Raw genomic sequence first — 12,137 nt, 5'->3', positions numbered from 1 at the left:
TGGTTTGCGTGGCCCTGATGGCTAAACATGTTGATCGTCGTTTTGTGTGCTTGTTGGCCATGTGTGTATTTGCATTGGAGAAATGTCTTTTTGAGCCCTTTGCCCACTTTTTAACTGGGCCGTGTCTTTTATCGTATCCTGTTGTGAATGTGCCTGCTTTTTGGCACACCACTGACCTGTGAAGAGCACAGTGGTCTTTCTGGAGTGGCCTGCACGTTCCCTCAGGGGGCGCTCGCTTGGTCCTCTGCCCCCGCCGTGTTCCCAATAAACTGGGACCTTGGCCCGGGGTTGCTGTTCGCTGAGATTCCTTTTTCGTTTCTTAAGTACGTACACGTATGATTTTTTATTTGCCTGCCTTCACAAAATGCGTCAAAGGGACGGAGTGTTGGGATTATAAACCATTTTAATTTTCTTCTTTATATTTATCTACTCAAAACCTTCATTTCAAAAGGCGCAAATAAAGCAGAGGAAAAATCACACATAATCCGCTGCTGAGCTGCATCTTGATGATGCCGGTGGTTGGAGTAAAGCGTGTCTCGCCGGTGCGCATGTGCAGAAAACCCACCTGCTGTCTTATCATCTGCTCTTTCCACCTCCTGGATGGGAAACTCATCTCTGCATCATGATTTTTGATGCGTGAGGGAGCTTGTGTGGGCAGGACCCTGGGCTGCCCCGGCTCTGGCTGGGACGAGCTGGTCCCGGGGAGGTGGTGGGCGTACCACACAGCGCCATCTCCCGCCCCCCCCCGCCCCCCCCCCCGCCGTGCCGGGTGGCGGATGGGCTGGAGACAGCCCCCACCGGAGGTGACACTGCTTGTCCCAAGGCGCTTGGAGGAGCCTGTGCGCCCTCCCCTGTAGGCCACACGTGAGCTAGCCTGGGGGCAGAGGCAGCCAGCTGGCCAGGATCGGCCAGGCCAAGGATGGGAGCTGTTGAGTGTGGGGACTCAGGCCCTGCCACCTACCTTTGTCGGGCCTGGGCACATGATTTCCCCTGTGGCCTCAGTGAGCTGTGCAAAACGAGCTGATTGTGTGGAGTGGACGAGTCACCCACATCAGTCACGTACATGCTCATGTGCCCGCTGCCAGCCAAGCTGGGCACTGTCCACGGCAGGCTGAGGGCTTAGGACCAGGGGCCACGACCAGGGGGGATCATGTCCAGCCACAGGCGGAGCTGCTCACCCACGTGAGACAGGTGGTCGGTGGGGTCCCCTCAGGGGCTCACTGCATTGTGCCATTAGGGGGTGGCAGGGAGTGGGGTGGGAATCGCAGGGTTGGGGGTGGCAGGGAGTGGGTGACAGGGTGGGGGAGCGGGGTGATGGGAGGCTGGTGGGGGGTGGCAGGGAGTGGGGTGGCCTGTGGGCTTTGGGCAGAGGAAGCTGCTGTCGAGTTTGAGCTGGTGTCTCGTGTCTCATCTGACGTCCCTGCCTAGGGAGGTCTCCCCACCACCCCGCCCTTCTACGGCTCCCTCCATAACTGACAGCCCAGCTCAGTCCACGCTGATGTTCCAAGAGTGTCAGAGTCAAGGTCATCCCCCCGGGCCATGAGCTCCCCCAGGACTGACACGCTGTGTCCTGTTGCCAGCCGCGGAGGCCATAAGTGAGCCCCACATGGTGGCATCTGGGCTGGAGGGGAGAGGGCAGGTGGGCTGGGGGCTTGGGTAGGGCTGCAGGTACTGGGCCCTGGCTGCAGGCAAGGGGGCTGGCTTGGGATGGCGTGGTGGTCAGTCCCAGGGGCTGGTCAGGGCTCCAGTGGGGCAGCCTGCTGGGTGGGCAGCCTGGCTGTGGCCCAGGTCCTGTGGTACCTGCTGCTCTGAAGGGAGCTTGCTGACAACCCCTTTCCCTTTATTAGGCTGTGTTTTCACGGGGGTTCCCTGTGATTCCACCCAGAGCTATTGTCACACAGTGCCATGCACACTCCTGCTTGGTGGCCATGCCCCAAGGAGAAGCCTTGGGACTTGCTGTGTACACAGGGGAGAGGGCCACGGTGGGGTCCCAGCCCAGGTCAGTGATGACCACCCCCCCCGGGTTGGGGCCCTCAAGAGCCCTTACTGGCAGGCAGTCTGTCATCAGAGCCTGGCCTTAGTGCTGCCCCCCCTGATCCCAGCCCCTTCACCACAGGAGGGGGTTGGGGTGTTGAGGGCAGGGCCTGGAAGGGGTGCCTGAGGCCCCCAGAACCTACCCAGCAGATACTGCAGGCCTTCGCAGCCATTCCTGGGCTCATGCTGCCCTCTAGTGCCTGCCAGGGGGAGTGCCATTCGGGGAGGCTGCTGCTGCAACTTGGCGACATGGAAGCCCCCTTCCAGGGCCGGTGGACTTCCTGGGCCTTCTTTCTCTTTGCCCAGCTTACTTGAGGGTCAGAGGAAGTTGGGTTTGGCGAATTGTCTTCCCGGTTCTCAGGTCTGTATGCACTTGGGTTCTGACCTTTTCCAAGGGACCTTTCCCCAGAGTCTGTCCCCAAGCCCCTCCCTGCTTGGGATGGGCCACCGACTGCCTCGCTGGGTCCCCTTACCTCCTGGAACAGGAGGGGGCCACTGCAGCATGTGGCCTCCTCACCAAGAGGACCCTGATCCCCAGCCTCTCTTCGGATATCCCCAGAGTATCAGCCATGCTCTCGGCTCCTATGCAGAAACTTCCAGGCTTGGTTGCCCCCGAGGGTGACACTCGCACACACAGCCTCACTCGCCTTCGGAAGCCCGCCGCACGGGCTGCTGTCGGTGTGGGTACCTGGCTCCGGAGTAGATGCGTTGATTTGAAGCTGATGCCGGCAAGCCTAGATAAGAAGTCCCCGATGAGGAAAGCTTTTCTTTCTCAGGGCCCCTAGATTGAAATTAGTGCTCCGGCTTCCAGTATTGCGTTGGCTTGGAGAACTAGGGCGCCTCTGTTTTTAATTAGTTGCAGTCGTTTTGGTTTTTGGTGCCAGTGCGGAGAGATGGAGTTCGCTCCCAGGCCCCTCTCCGGCCCCAGCTGGGCTGCGCGGCCCCTGCCTTTGCCCCGCGAGGCCGCAGGGGTTTTTAGCATGTCCGGGCGGGTGGCGGCACTGACGCGCTCACGCTCTCTTGTCCTCCCCCACAGGTGTGACAGCCTCTCTGCGGCAGCCATGGGGTCTGAGGATCATGGGGCCCAGAACCCGAGCTGTAAAATCATGACGTTTCGCCCAACCATGGAAGAATTTAAGGACTTCAACAAATACGTGGCCTACATCGAGTCCCAGGGAGCCCACCGGGCAGGCCTGGCCAAGGTGGGTGACGCCCCGGGCCCAGCGCCACCTTCGACCAGCTCGGCCCTAAGCGTGCCCCCGGGGCCCTGGGCCTGGCGTGGCCATGGCCGTGGCCGTGTTCACCGAGCTGCTCTGACCTTGTTGTCAGCAGACGTTGCAGAGTTCTTCCCGCGTGCCAGGCTCTGTTGTAGGCCTGGCATGCAGACATAAGCCCCACAGCCCATGTCGCCGCGGGAGCCGATGGCCAGGGCCAGCCTCGGGGGGCAGTGGGCGCCTCGGGCTTCATGGTGGCGACACTCAGTGCTGCGCACCCTGCGGCGGGAGGGCGTCGAGTGTCAGAGAAGGCTTCTGGGGAACTGTGTCTCTTCCGTGGCGTGTCTCTCGTGGACCATCCGTGCGTGCGCGTGGTGAGAGCAAACAGACAAGCGCAGTCTGTGTTGCTTTTTACCGTGAACGGTTCGCGGGAAGCTGCGTGCGTGGCACCGCTCGCCCAGTCATTTGGAAGGTGTGTAACCTGCTTGTCTTGCTGCCTGGTGGCTGCCTGTGTACCTGGCTCTTCCCCTCCGTGGTGCCTGCTTCTCCGTTCTTGAAACTGAGGAATCGACCTTTGTCCACAAAGGGCCAGAGAGTCATATTTTCAGCGTCGCAGGTGGGGCGGCCTCTGTCCCGTGCTCGGCCCCACCACCTCGGCGACCCGCGAGCCAGCAGGCGTGGCTGTGTGCCAATAAAACTTTACTGATGCACGCCGAAATATGAATTTCACGGGACTTTTGCTGGTCCCGAAACATTTTTCTTTTGTTGTTTTTTTTTTCCCTAACCATCTGAAAATGAAAAAAACAATACCCCACATTCTTGGCTCTCGGGGCCATACAAAAGCAGGCGGTGGGCGGGACTTGGCCCAGGGCCGCGGTTTGTTGCCGCCTGGCAGTAGTGGGGAGAGGAGTGTCCCCCCCACCCCCCCCGACCTGGTTGGGGTGGTTTTGTTACGGGTATCAGTCCCTCTCCTGGTTAAGTCATGCCTCCGATGTCAGCCCAAGGAGACATGGCAGGCAGTCCGCTGGCTGTGTCTGCTTCCCCCTTGATTTTGTTCACGTACACGCGCCAGCATGCATACAGCGTTCGACGGTCCGGACCGTCGGGGACCAGAGCCTCCATGTCATGTTAGCTTTGCTCCTCCTGGGAAACTCCGTCAGGTCCCGGGTTCTTGCGGGTTTGGGGGTTTTCTGCCCGGCTGGCCGACGGGCAGGTGTCCGTTGTCGGGGACAGTTTCCTGCCTTCTCTGCCCTGTTGAGGGTCCCTGTTGGGGGGGGGGTGTTGTGGGGGGAGAGCCTCCTCTGCCTTGTCTCCTGTCGTTGGCCTGCTTCGACTTTCCCCGGGATGCGACAGCCCTCGTGCTTCTGGTTCAAATTGTCCCTTGTGCTGGGAGGTGTCACGAGTTGCTGTCCCGCACAGCTCTGCCTGGGGCACCGTGAGGCCGCTGCAGCTCCCGTCCCTGTTCCTTTTTTCTGTCTCACTGTCTGGGGCTCCCCTCTCCTAGCCGGCCCCCTGGCCCTGGCCGTTTCTCGAGTTTTCCATTCACGGCGCTGTGGTGGCCGCGGGCTCCGTGTCCCCTGCCACCCAGGCCCCCCACGCCTCTACCTGCCTTTGCCCCTTCCCGGCTCATCTCCCTCTCTGTGCTTCTCCTTTGAGCCCCAGTGTTCCTGCTTTGAGCTCTAATCCCAGTGGAGTCATTTTTGGCTAATTCATTTGGATCTAAGGAAGCTGTTCGGACTGGGTGTTTCCTGAGGCAGGAGTTTCCTGGGTCTGTTTTCCTTCCACCTTTTGTGTGCTCCTTCTCAGCTTCTTGAGGGGGATTTTGTGTGCGGCTTCCTCTGTGTGCGGGGCGGGGAGGGGCGGCGTGGGGCGGGCACAGGTTCTGTCGCACCTGGGTACAGGTTGAAGGACGTTGGCGAGTGCAGAGTCGCGCCGACTGCGCACGCACACTCATCCCTTCTCTCACCTGGCCGGGACCGTGTGTCGGGCCCTCGAGCCCCTCAGCAGCCTCCCTGCTACTCCGGGGGGACAGGTGGGGCTCGGGAGGCGTGTGCCGGGGGCCTTGGGTAACCCCTGTCCTCTCGGATGGGGGCGCTTGGCTCTCAGGCCTGCTGGCCTCTTTGGAGAAGGAACATGGTGTGCTGCTGGCCCAAGCCAGCTCTGCAGGTGCCGATGTCATCTCATCCCGGTCTCGTTGGTCTTGACCGCCCTTCTTTGTGCGTCTGTGTGTGTAGTGCTAGGGGTTTTCGGTTTCATCCCAGCTGCATTCCCCACCCCCCCGCAAAAGCTCCGGTGGAATTGGGTGGGGGTGGCTTTTCAGCAGGTATAGCTGGGACCAGGGGCCAGAGCCAGAAGAGGCTGTGAGGGTGTGGGGAGCCCCATTTTGGGGCTTTTGGGGCACCCCTGTCTTGTTCTTGGCTGTTCTGTGCATGTCCCTGCCCCCTCAGGCCAGCGCTGCTGGGAAGTGCTCGGGTGGGAGGGAGTGAGGGAGGGGCATGGCGCTGGGTCCTGCGGGAGGGGTCAAGGTGCTTCGGCGCTTGGGTGCATCCCTGAGGACTGTCCCTGCAGGCAGGCGGTGCCCCGGTGCCGCCTCCAGCCACCCGTCCCACCACCTGCAAAATGGCTTGGCGAGTGGGAGGTGTCAGGGGCAGAGGCCGGCCCCTCACTTCATTCCCTCTTATTGAGTCCCCCGCACCTTCTAACCCAGCTGCTCAGACTCCCCAGGCCACCTGCCTGGTGCCACCTCATCCACCGGGGGAGTGTGGCCTTTCTGTCCTGCTCAGCCTTGGCTGAGGCTTGTCCTCCAGGAGCTTCGAGGGCGGGCCAGTGCAGGGCCACGCCATGCCCGCCAGGCACTGAGTCTAGGAGTCAGGATGCTCAAATGTCTTCCAGTGATATCTGTTAGAGGTTGTTCGCCTCGAAGCCTCCCTTCAGACCCTGGTCTCGCGGAGATTCGAGGGCGTCAGGCCCCGGCACGTTGATTTTCCCAAGGGCTTGGGGTCCTAGACCCGTTGGAAGCGGCTCTGTGTCACGTGCCTTTTTCAGAACGTGCCGAGTGTGTGTCCACGCAAGTGCCGGTCGTGCGCGCCTGAAGCAGCCTCCTTGGTTCTCTGGCGTCTTTATGCATCAGCGCCCGTGAGGGATGGAAGAGATGGGCAGGGGAGTCTGTGGCTCTCAGGAGGGAGCCGAAAATTTGGGAGTGACATGTTTGCTTTATTTTGCAGCCTTTGTTTCTGGGCGGGCTTCGTCTGACGGAACTGGCTGGGTGAACCCCCCCCCCCCCCGCCGTTTCCCTGGCGAGCATGCGTGGCGGCGGGGGGTGGGGGATCGCCACTTCTCTGTGAAGGCGAGGCGCCACCCATGTGGCTAAGGGGCCGCTTGGAACCCCTTCCTCTGTGAGAGCGTCTCCCACGCTGGAGCCACCGGCCCTTTCGTTTGTATTTCTGGTGCTTTCCGTGTCAAGTGTGTTAGTTGATCGCCTGACTCTTCAGATTTCTTGCTTGCCATCTAAGAAAATCGCCGACCAGCAGGCTGACCCCAGCACCCTGTTGTCATGAGGCCTCATGCCACACGTGGGCGGGCAGCTGTGGCCACGGAGTCGGGAGAGGGCATGTCCCCAGAAGGAGCTTTGACCGAGCAGCTGTGTCCCCTTTTAACTTCAGTCAGGGTTCCCAGCCTGGGCCCTGCTGACATGGAGGCAGGTGGTTCCTCTGGGGGCGTCCTGGGTGCCGTGGGGCCTGAGCAGCGTCCCTGGCTGCACCCCTGTGATGCCAGGAGCCCCCCAGTCATGACAGCCACACATATCCCCAGACACGGCCCAGTGTCCTGAGCCACTGACTGCCTCTCACTGCTCCTGTTACTTATTTGTGCTCTGTCAGCAAATCGGCGAGGGTGCTGGTGGTGGCAGCACCTCTCTGTTGTTAACTGGCTACCAGGGGATGAGGGTTTTCGTGGCCAAGCAAAACATTTCCTTGCACTGATGTCTGTTGGGGAATCCTTGGGGATGGCAAGGATCTCAGCTGTTCTGGAAGCCGCCGGCAAACTGGGGCATTGGTGTGGTGTTCTTCCCTCGTTGGCCCTGAGCTGGGGGAGGCCTCGGCCTCCCCAGAGTTCTTGGCTGCCGCCCTGAAAACAGGTTGGTTGAGTTCCTTGTCCCAAAGCTCCTGGGTGGCCCGCTGGGTGCCCCGGAAGGAGAGCTGTTTGCGGACACCTGCCCAGGACTGGGAGATAGCAGCCCGTGTTGGCCCCAGGGGCCTTGAGAAAAGCGAGCCGGGCACCCAGGAGGCCCCAGCCTGGCCCAGAGAGCACGCTGCGCAGAGGGGGGCAAGCGGGAGGGCGAAGAGGCCAGTCGGGCAAGCTCGGCGCTGACCCGGTGCCCCCCGCCGCGGGCGGCCCTTCCCCGAAGCCCTTCCTGCAGGCCCTCCGGGGCCTGTCCTGGAGAGGGGTGGGGGCGGTCCCCCGCGGGACCAGCTGCCACCAAGAAACAGCCATGCTGTTCCTCAGAGGTGACCTTCTCAGGTCTTGTCCCCTCACATTTGTGGCATCATCATTCTCTGGCCTGTGGCGCCTCACTAGCTCTTCTCTGTCCTTTGTACTTAGGACTTGTCCCCTTTCTGCAGTTTCCTTATCCCTTACGGCGCTTATCATGTGCTCGCTCCCACAGGGGAAGGCCCTCATGGGTGTTTGTTGTATGGTGTCCCCCCCCCCCACCCAGGGCTGTGCTTGCCCCTAGGAGGTATCCCGGCCTCCCGGCCTGGCCCGGGTGGTCCTGAGCCAGGCTCGCAGCGCTGCCTTCCGCAGCCGGGGGTGTGGCCGCAGAGCGCCTGAACAGGCGAGAGTGTGGGAGCCCCAGCCCCCCCCCACCGCTTGCTCACTTTGTGTTCGTGCACATGCGCATGGGGGCCGGCTCCTGAGCTGTGGAGGGGACCGCTCCCAGCCCCCGGAGCCCAGGCTGAGCTGCGGAGGCTTGCCGGGCGGCGTCGGGAGGCCAGCATGGCTGTGCCCCAGCGGGTAGTGCCCGTGGCCCCGCACAGGTCACTGTGGGGAGTTTGAGGAAGTATGCAAATGGTTCCTGGTGCCCCTACAGTGTGGGACCTGGACGCGTTCCCAGAGAGCCACCGCCAGTCTCCTGGGGGGGGGGGGCGCGGCTGTGTGTCCTCCCATCTGCCGGCGCCGCTGACTGCCCTCTCGTCTTGCAGATCATCCCCCCAAAGGAGTGGAAACCCAGGCAGACGTACGATGACATCGACGACGTGGTCATCCCGGCCCCCATCCAGCAGGTGGTGACGGGCCAGTCAGGCCTCTTCACACAGTACAACATCCAGAAAAAGGCCATGACGGTCGGGGAGTACCGCCGCCTGGCCAACAGCGAGAAGTACGTGGCCGGGGGTGAGGCGGGTGTCGGGGGGGGGGGCCCTGAAACCCCGTCTCTGAGGAGGAGCCACACCTTGAGGGCTTCCAGGCCCCCTGAAGTGGGGCCCTTGGCGGCTCCTGGTTCTGGGGGTGCAGAGAGAGTGGGACATGGTGGGGACTTGTCCTTGCCTCCCGTCCCTGGGCTGCTTCCCCACACCCTCCTGCGACATCTCCAGTCCGATGGCACCTCCTCGGGGTTTCCTGGGTCACACACGGGGCACACTCACACGCATTCCCTCGCACATCCCGGGGCATTTGTGGGCATTCCCGGCACACGCCCCTGGGCTCACTTGGGCGCCCGCCTCCGCCGTTGACTCTTGCTTGTTCTCTGTTCCCCAAGCCTCCCTGGCTGGCCGAAATTTGTGCATTTCCGGCAGCCTCTTCGCTCTCAGACATAAGCATCCCATGGGGCCAGGGCGTCGTTTGCCTTCTCCTGCTGTCCTGGCCCCCGAGACAGGGCCCGGCCTCTGGTCGGCGCGGCTGGTATTTGCAGAGCAGGGGGCTGAGGAGAACCCTCAGAGCCTGCGTCCCTCACCTGCCCCAGCTGTCCCCGGTGTGTGTTCCGACTCGGGTGCCCCAGGCCCTGGTGACCGACGAGGTGGGACGAGTGGGCGTCATTCCAGGGGGGCCTGCTGCCCATCCCGAACCCCCCCAGCCCTGAATAAACGCTCTCTCAGGGCCACATCCGTGTTCTCCGGGCTGTGTCCTGAGATGGGGACCGAGAACGTGTATCCGGCTGCGCCCTGGAGGGGTGAGCCCCACGGCCATGGTTGCTGTGTTGTTCATTCGCCAGGTACTGTACCCCACGGCACCAGGACTTCGATGACCTGGAACGCAAGTACTGGAAGAACCTCACCTTCGTCTCTCCCATCTACGGGGCTGACATCAGCGGCTCTTTGTACGATGACGTGAGTACCCGGGGTCCCCGAGAGGTTCTGGGGGAATGAGGGACGCCGTTTCCTGGTAAGCGGTAGAGGGAAAGGTGTGTGAATGGGACTTTATCTTGAAACCCGGATGTTACAATGCTGCGGCCAGCTTAGCTGGGCGTTCTGTCGGGCTCTGGTTACAGCCACGTGCCAAGTCTCAGGGTGAAGAAAGAAGGAATGCCACGTGTGTTTCTGATTTGCAGAATCTTTCCTACAAAACTGTCAGCCTCTCCTGCCCTGATCTGACCTCAGGTAGCCTTCAGCTGACCTCCCAGCGGCCTCCTAATCCTCAGTCTAGTACTTTTCCTCTCCAGTTCCTAGCACTCTGTCTTGGGGGAGCCTCGGGGCCCCGAGTTCTAGCCCTTGGGAGGGCCCTGGGGGTACCCGGGGCAATGGAGGGGCCTCATGCTGGCCTTGGCCTGTTAGGGGCGTAGACCAGACACTGGTGGAGATGTGATGCAGAGGCCCCACCGAGGTGCTGCTGTTCAGCAGATGGGGGTTTGAATGGGACCCACACTTTTTTAGGGAACAGTTTATTAATATTTTTGGGCCCTCTGATAAGCCTGGGTTGGCTCTACCAGGACTGATTGCTTTCTAAGCTCTTAAGTCTGACATGTGTTCTGCTCTGGGGCTCTCCCCGGAGTGGCCCCTCAGCTGCCATCTTTGCCTCCTACCCTGAACCATCATTCTGAAGATCATCTCCTGCTGGAACATTCTATCCGCTCATCCGTGGTCCTCATGAGAGTAGCTGGGGGTGCCTCCTGAGTCCTGCCTGGGCTTGGGTGGGGCTGGCGTGGGTTAGAATAAGGTCCCCTCCTGAGTAGGGTCAGGACCCTCCTGAACCCACTTGGGACAGGCTTGCGTTTCCCAAAAGGTGTTGGAAAGACGTGACTATCGCGTGGGTCCCAGCAGTTCGCCCAGCTTGGGGGGCCTGTCTGACCGGTGGCCCACGGGCCTCCCACCTAGGGGGTCCCGCTTCATGGTGGGGGCAGGTTTGTTCCTCTGAGCTGGGCACCAAGGGCGTGTCAAGCTCAGAGGGAGCTCACCCTTAAGAACCCGAGGAAGACGCCCTCGCCCTGGGAGGTCAGGGACTAAGCTGACTCCAGGCCCTGGTTCCGCCCTTCCTGGACCTTGGTTTCCCCATCCACAGCGAAGGGTACGGCAGGTGTGTGGCTGTCCTCCAGCAAGGGTGTTCTGGACAAGGAGGTTTAGCTTCTCCCTGGGACCCTGAGCTCCATCCACTTGGCTTTGACTCCGCAGCAATGGCAAGCTTGTGAGGCCACATGGCCGGGCCTCACCCTCTTGAGCGTGCTGAGGGCAGAGCCACGAGCATGCCTTGGGCGTGGCAGGGACAGCAGGGCGGGGGCCCAGGGGCCCTGTTGGCACACACACATCTAACATGAGGGGGCACAGCCCAGTCCCCCACGCTGCCCCTAGCGCACCTCAGCTGGCGTGCGGCTCACCCCAGGGCCTCGAACTTTCCAGGACTGAGCGGGTGCCCTGTTGATGGTTACAGAAGCATTCGGCACCATTAGCCAACTTGCCCTTGCGCCTGGCTGAAGGCGCAGAAGTTCCTGTGGCAGATTGAGTGGGGGCCCAGTGGGGCCGTGTCCCTGGGCTTTCTGGGGCCCGTCTGGGTGCCGCCTCCAGACGCCAGCCCTGCCACTGCTCCCCGTTTCTCTGCTGGCTTTGAGGGCTTCCGGGCCCCGCAAGAGGGGCCCAACTTCCCAAGCTCCCTTTCCCACGTCAGGCCGCCAAGGCCTGGAGGGACCCGTCGTGGCAGACCCAGATCAGGCCTCGCCTCCGACCCCATTCCATCTGGGCTCGTGGCACCTCCTTGAAGGGCTTTGGCAGGAGGCCAGCACTGGGTGTCCCTGGGGGCCGCACCCCCTGCTCTGCGAGAGCATGAGGAGAGAGATTTTCCTGGCGCCTCTGCGGGAGCCCCGTTCTGGATGTTTGTGACCTTCCGCCCTCCTCCCTGCCTCAGGTGGGGACCTTGGGGCTCAGTGGCTGGGAGCCTTGTCCCCGTCCCCATCCCACTCTCCAAGTGCAGCCCCAGCCGTCGGTGCTCTTGACAAGGCCACGGGTGGGATGAAGCTCCAGTGCTCGTGGGCCGGCGCTGGGCAGCCCCGTGCCGGCCTGCAGTTCTGCTTCCTGGACTCGGAGTCGTGACTTCTAGGAAGGGACTCTGACCCCAACAGCTGCCGGGTTGGAAGAGCTGAAGTGCCTGTGCTGCGTTTAGGACAAGTGGGAAGTCACACGCCCATTTGTCAGACGGGCCGCTCTTTTCCACCGAGTTCTACGACGTTAGTGCTCGTGGGGGTCGTTCGCTTGTTTATCCGTTGTCTGACCTACGGTGTCTTTTTTTAAAGGAAGCGTTATTGAGGTGTAACTCACACACCACACAGTTCCCCCGCATAGAGCACAGGATTCAAGTTTCTGCTGCAGTTCACTGAGTTGTGCAGCCATCACCACAGTCAATTCCAGAACATTCCGTGAGCCCCAAAAGAAGTCCCTTTCTCATCAGCAGTCACTCCCCGTCCCCTCTCCA

The 12,137-nt window shown here is 61.7% G+C and overlaps 1 protein-coding gene across 3 annotated transcripts in view; it reads left to right on the top strand.

Annotated features, from left to right (window-relative positions):
* Nucleotides 1–12,137, top strand: part of KDM4B (lysine demethylase 4B) — a 132,845-nt gene that overhangs the window by 42,378 nt on the left and 78,330 nt on the right. For all 3 annotated transcript variants that reach the window (XM_073887231.1, XM_025861517.2, XM_073887230.1), the window contains exons 3-5: nt 3,071–3,236; nt 8,447–8,622; nt 9,454–9,568. In XM_073887231.1, coding sequence (XP_073743332.1) covers nt 3,096–3,236; nt 8,447–8,622; nt 9,454–9,568 — 432 coding nt within the window. In that variant the 5' untranslated portion in view covers nt 3,071–3,095. The remainder of the gene's footprint in view (nt 1–3,070; nt 3,237–8,446; nt 8,623–9,453; nt 9,569–12,137) is intronic.

Source organism: Callorhinus ursinus, unplaced genomic scaffold, assembly GCF_003265705.2.
Source record: "Callorhinus ursinus isolate GAN/ISIS: 27379988/994484 unplaced genomic scaffold, GSC_fseal_2.0 scaffold77, whole genome shotgun sequence".
Classification (NCBI taxonomy): domain Eukaryota; kingdom Metazoa; phylum Chordata; class Mammalia; order Carnivora; family Otariidae; genus Callorhinus; species Callorhinus ursinus.
Note: the sequence above shows the minus strand (reverse complement) of the source record. Positions and strands in the feature narration are given on the sequence as shown.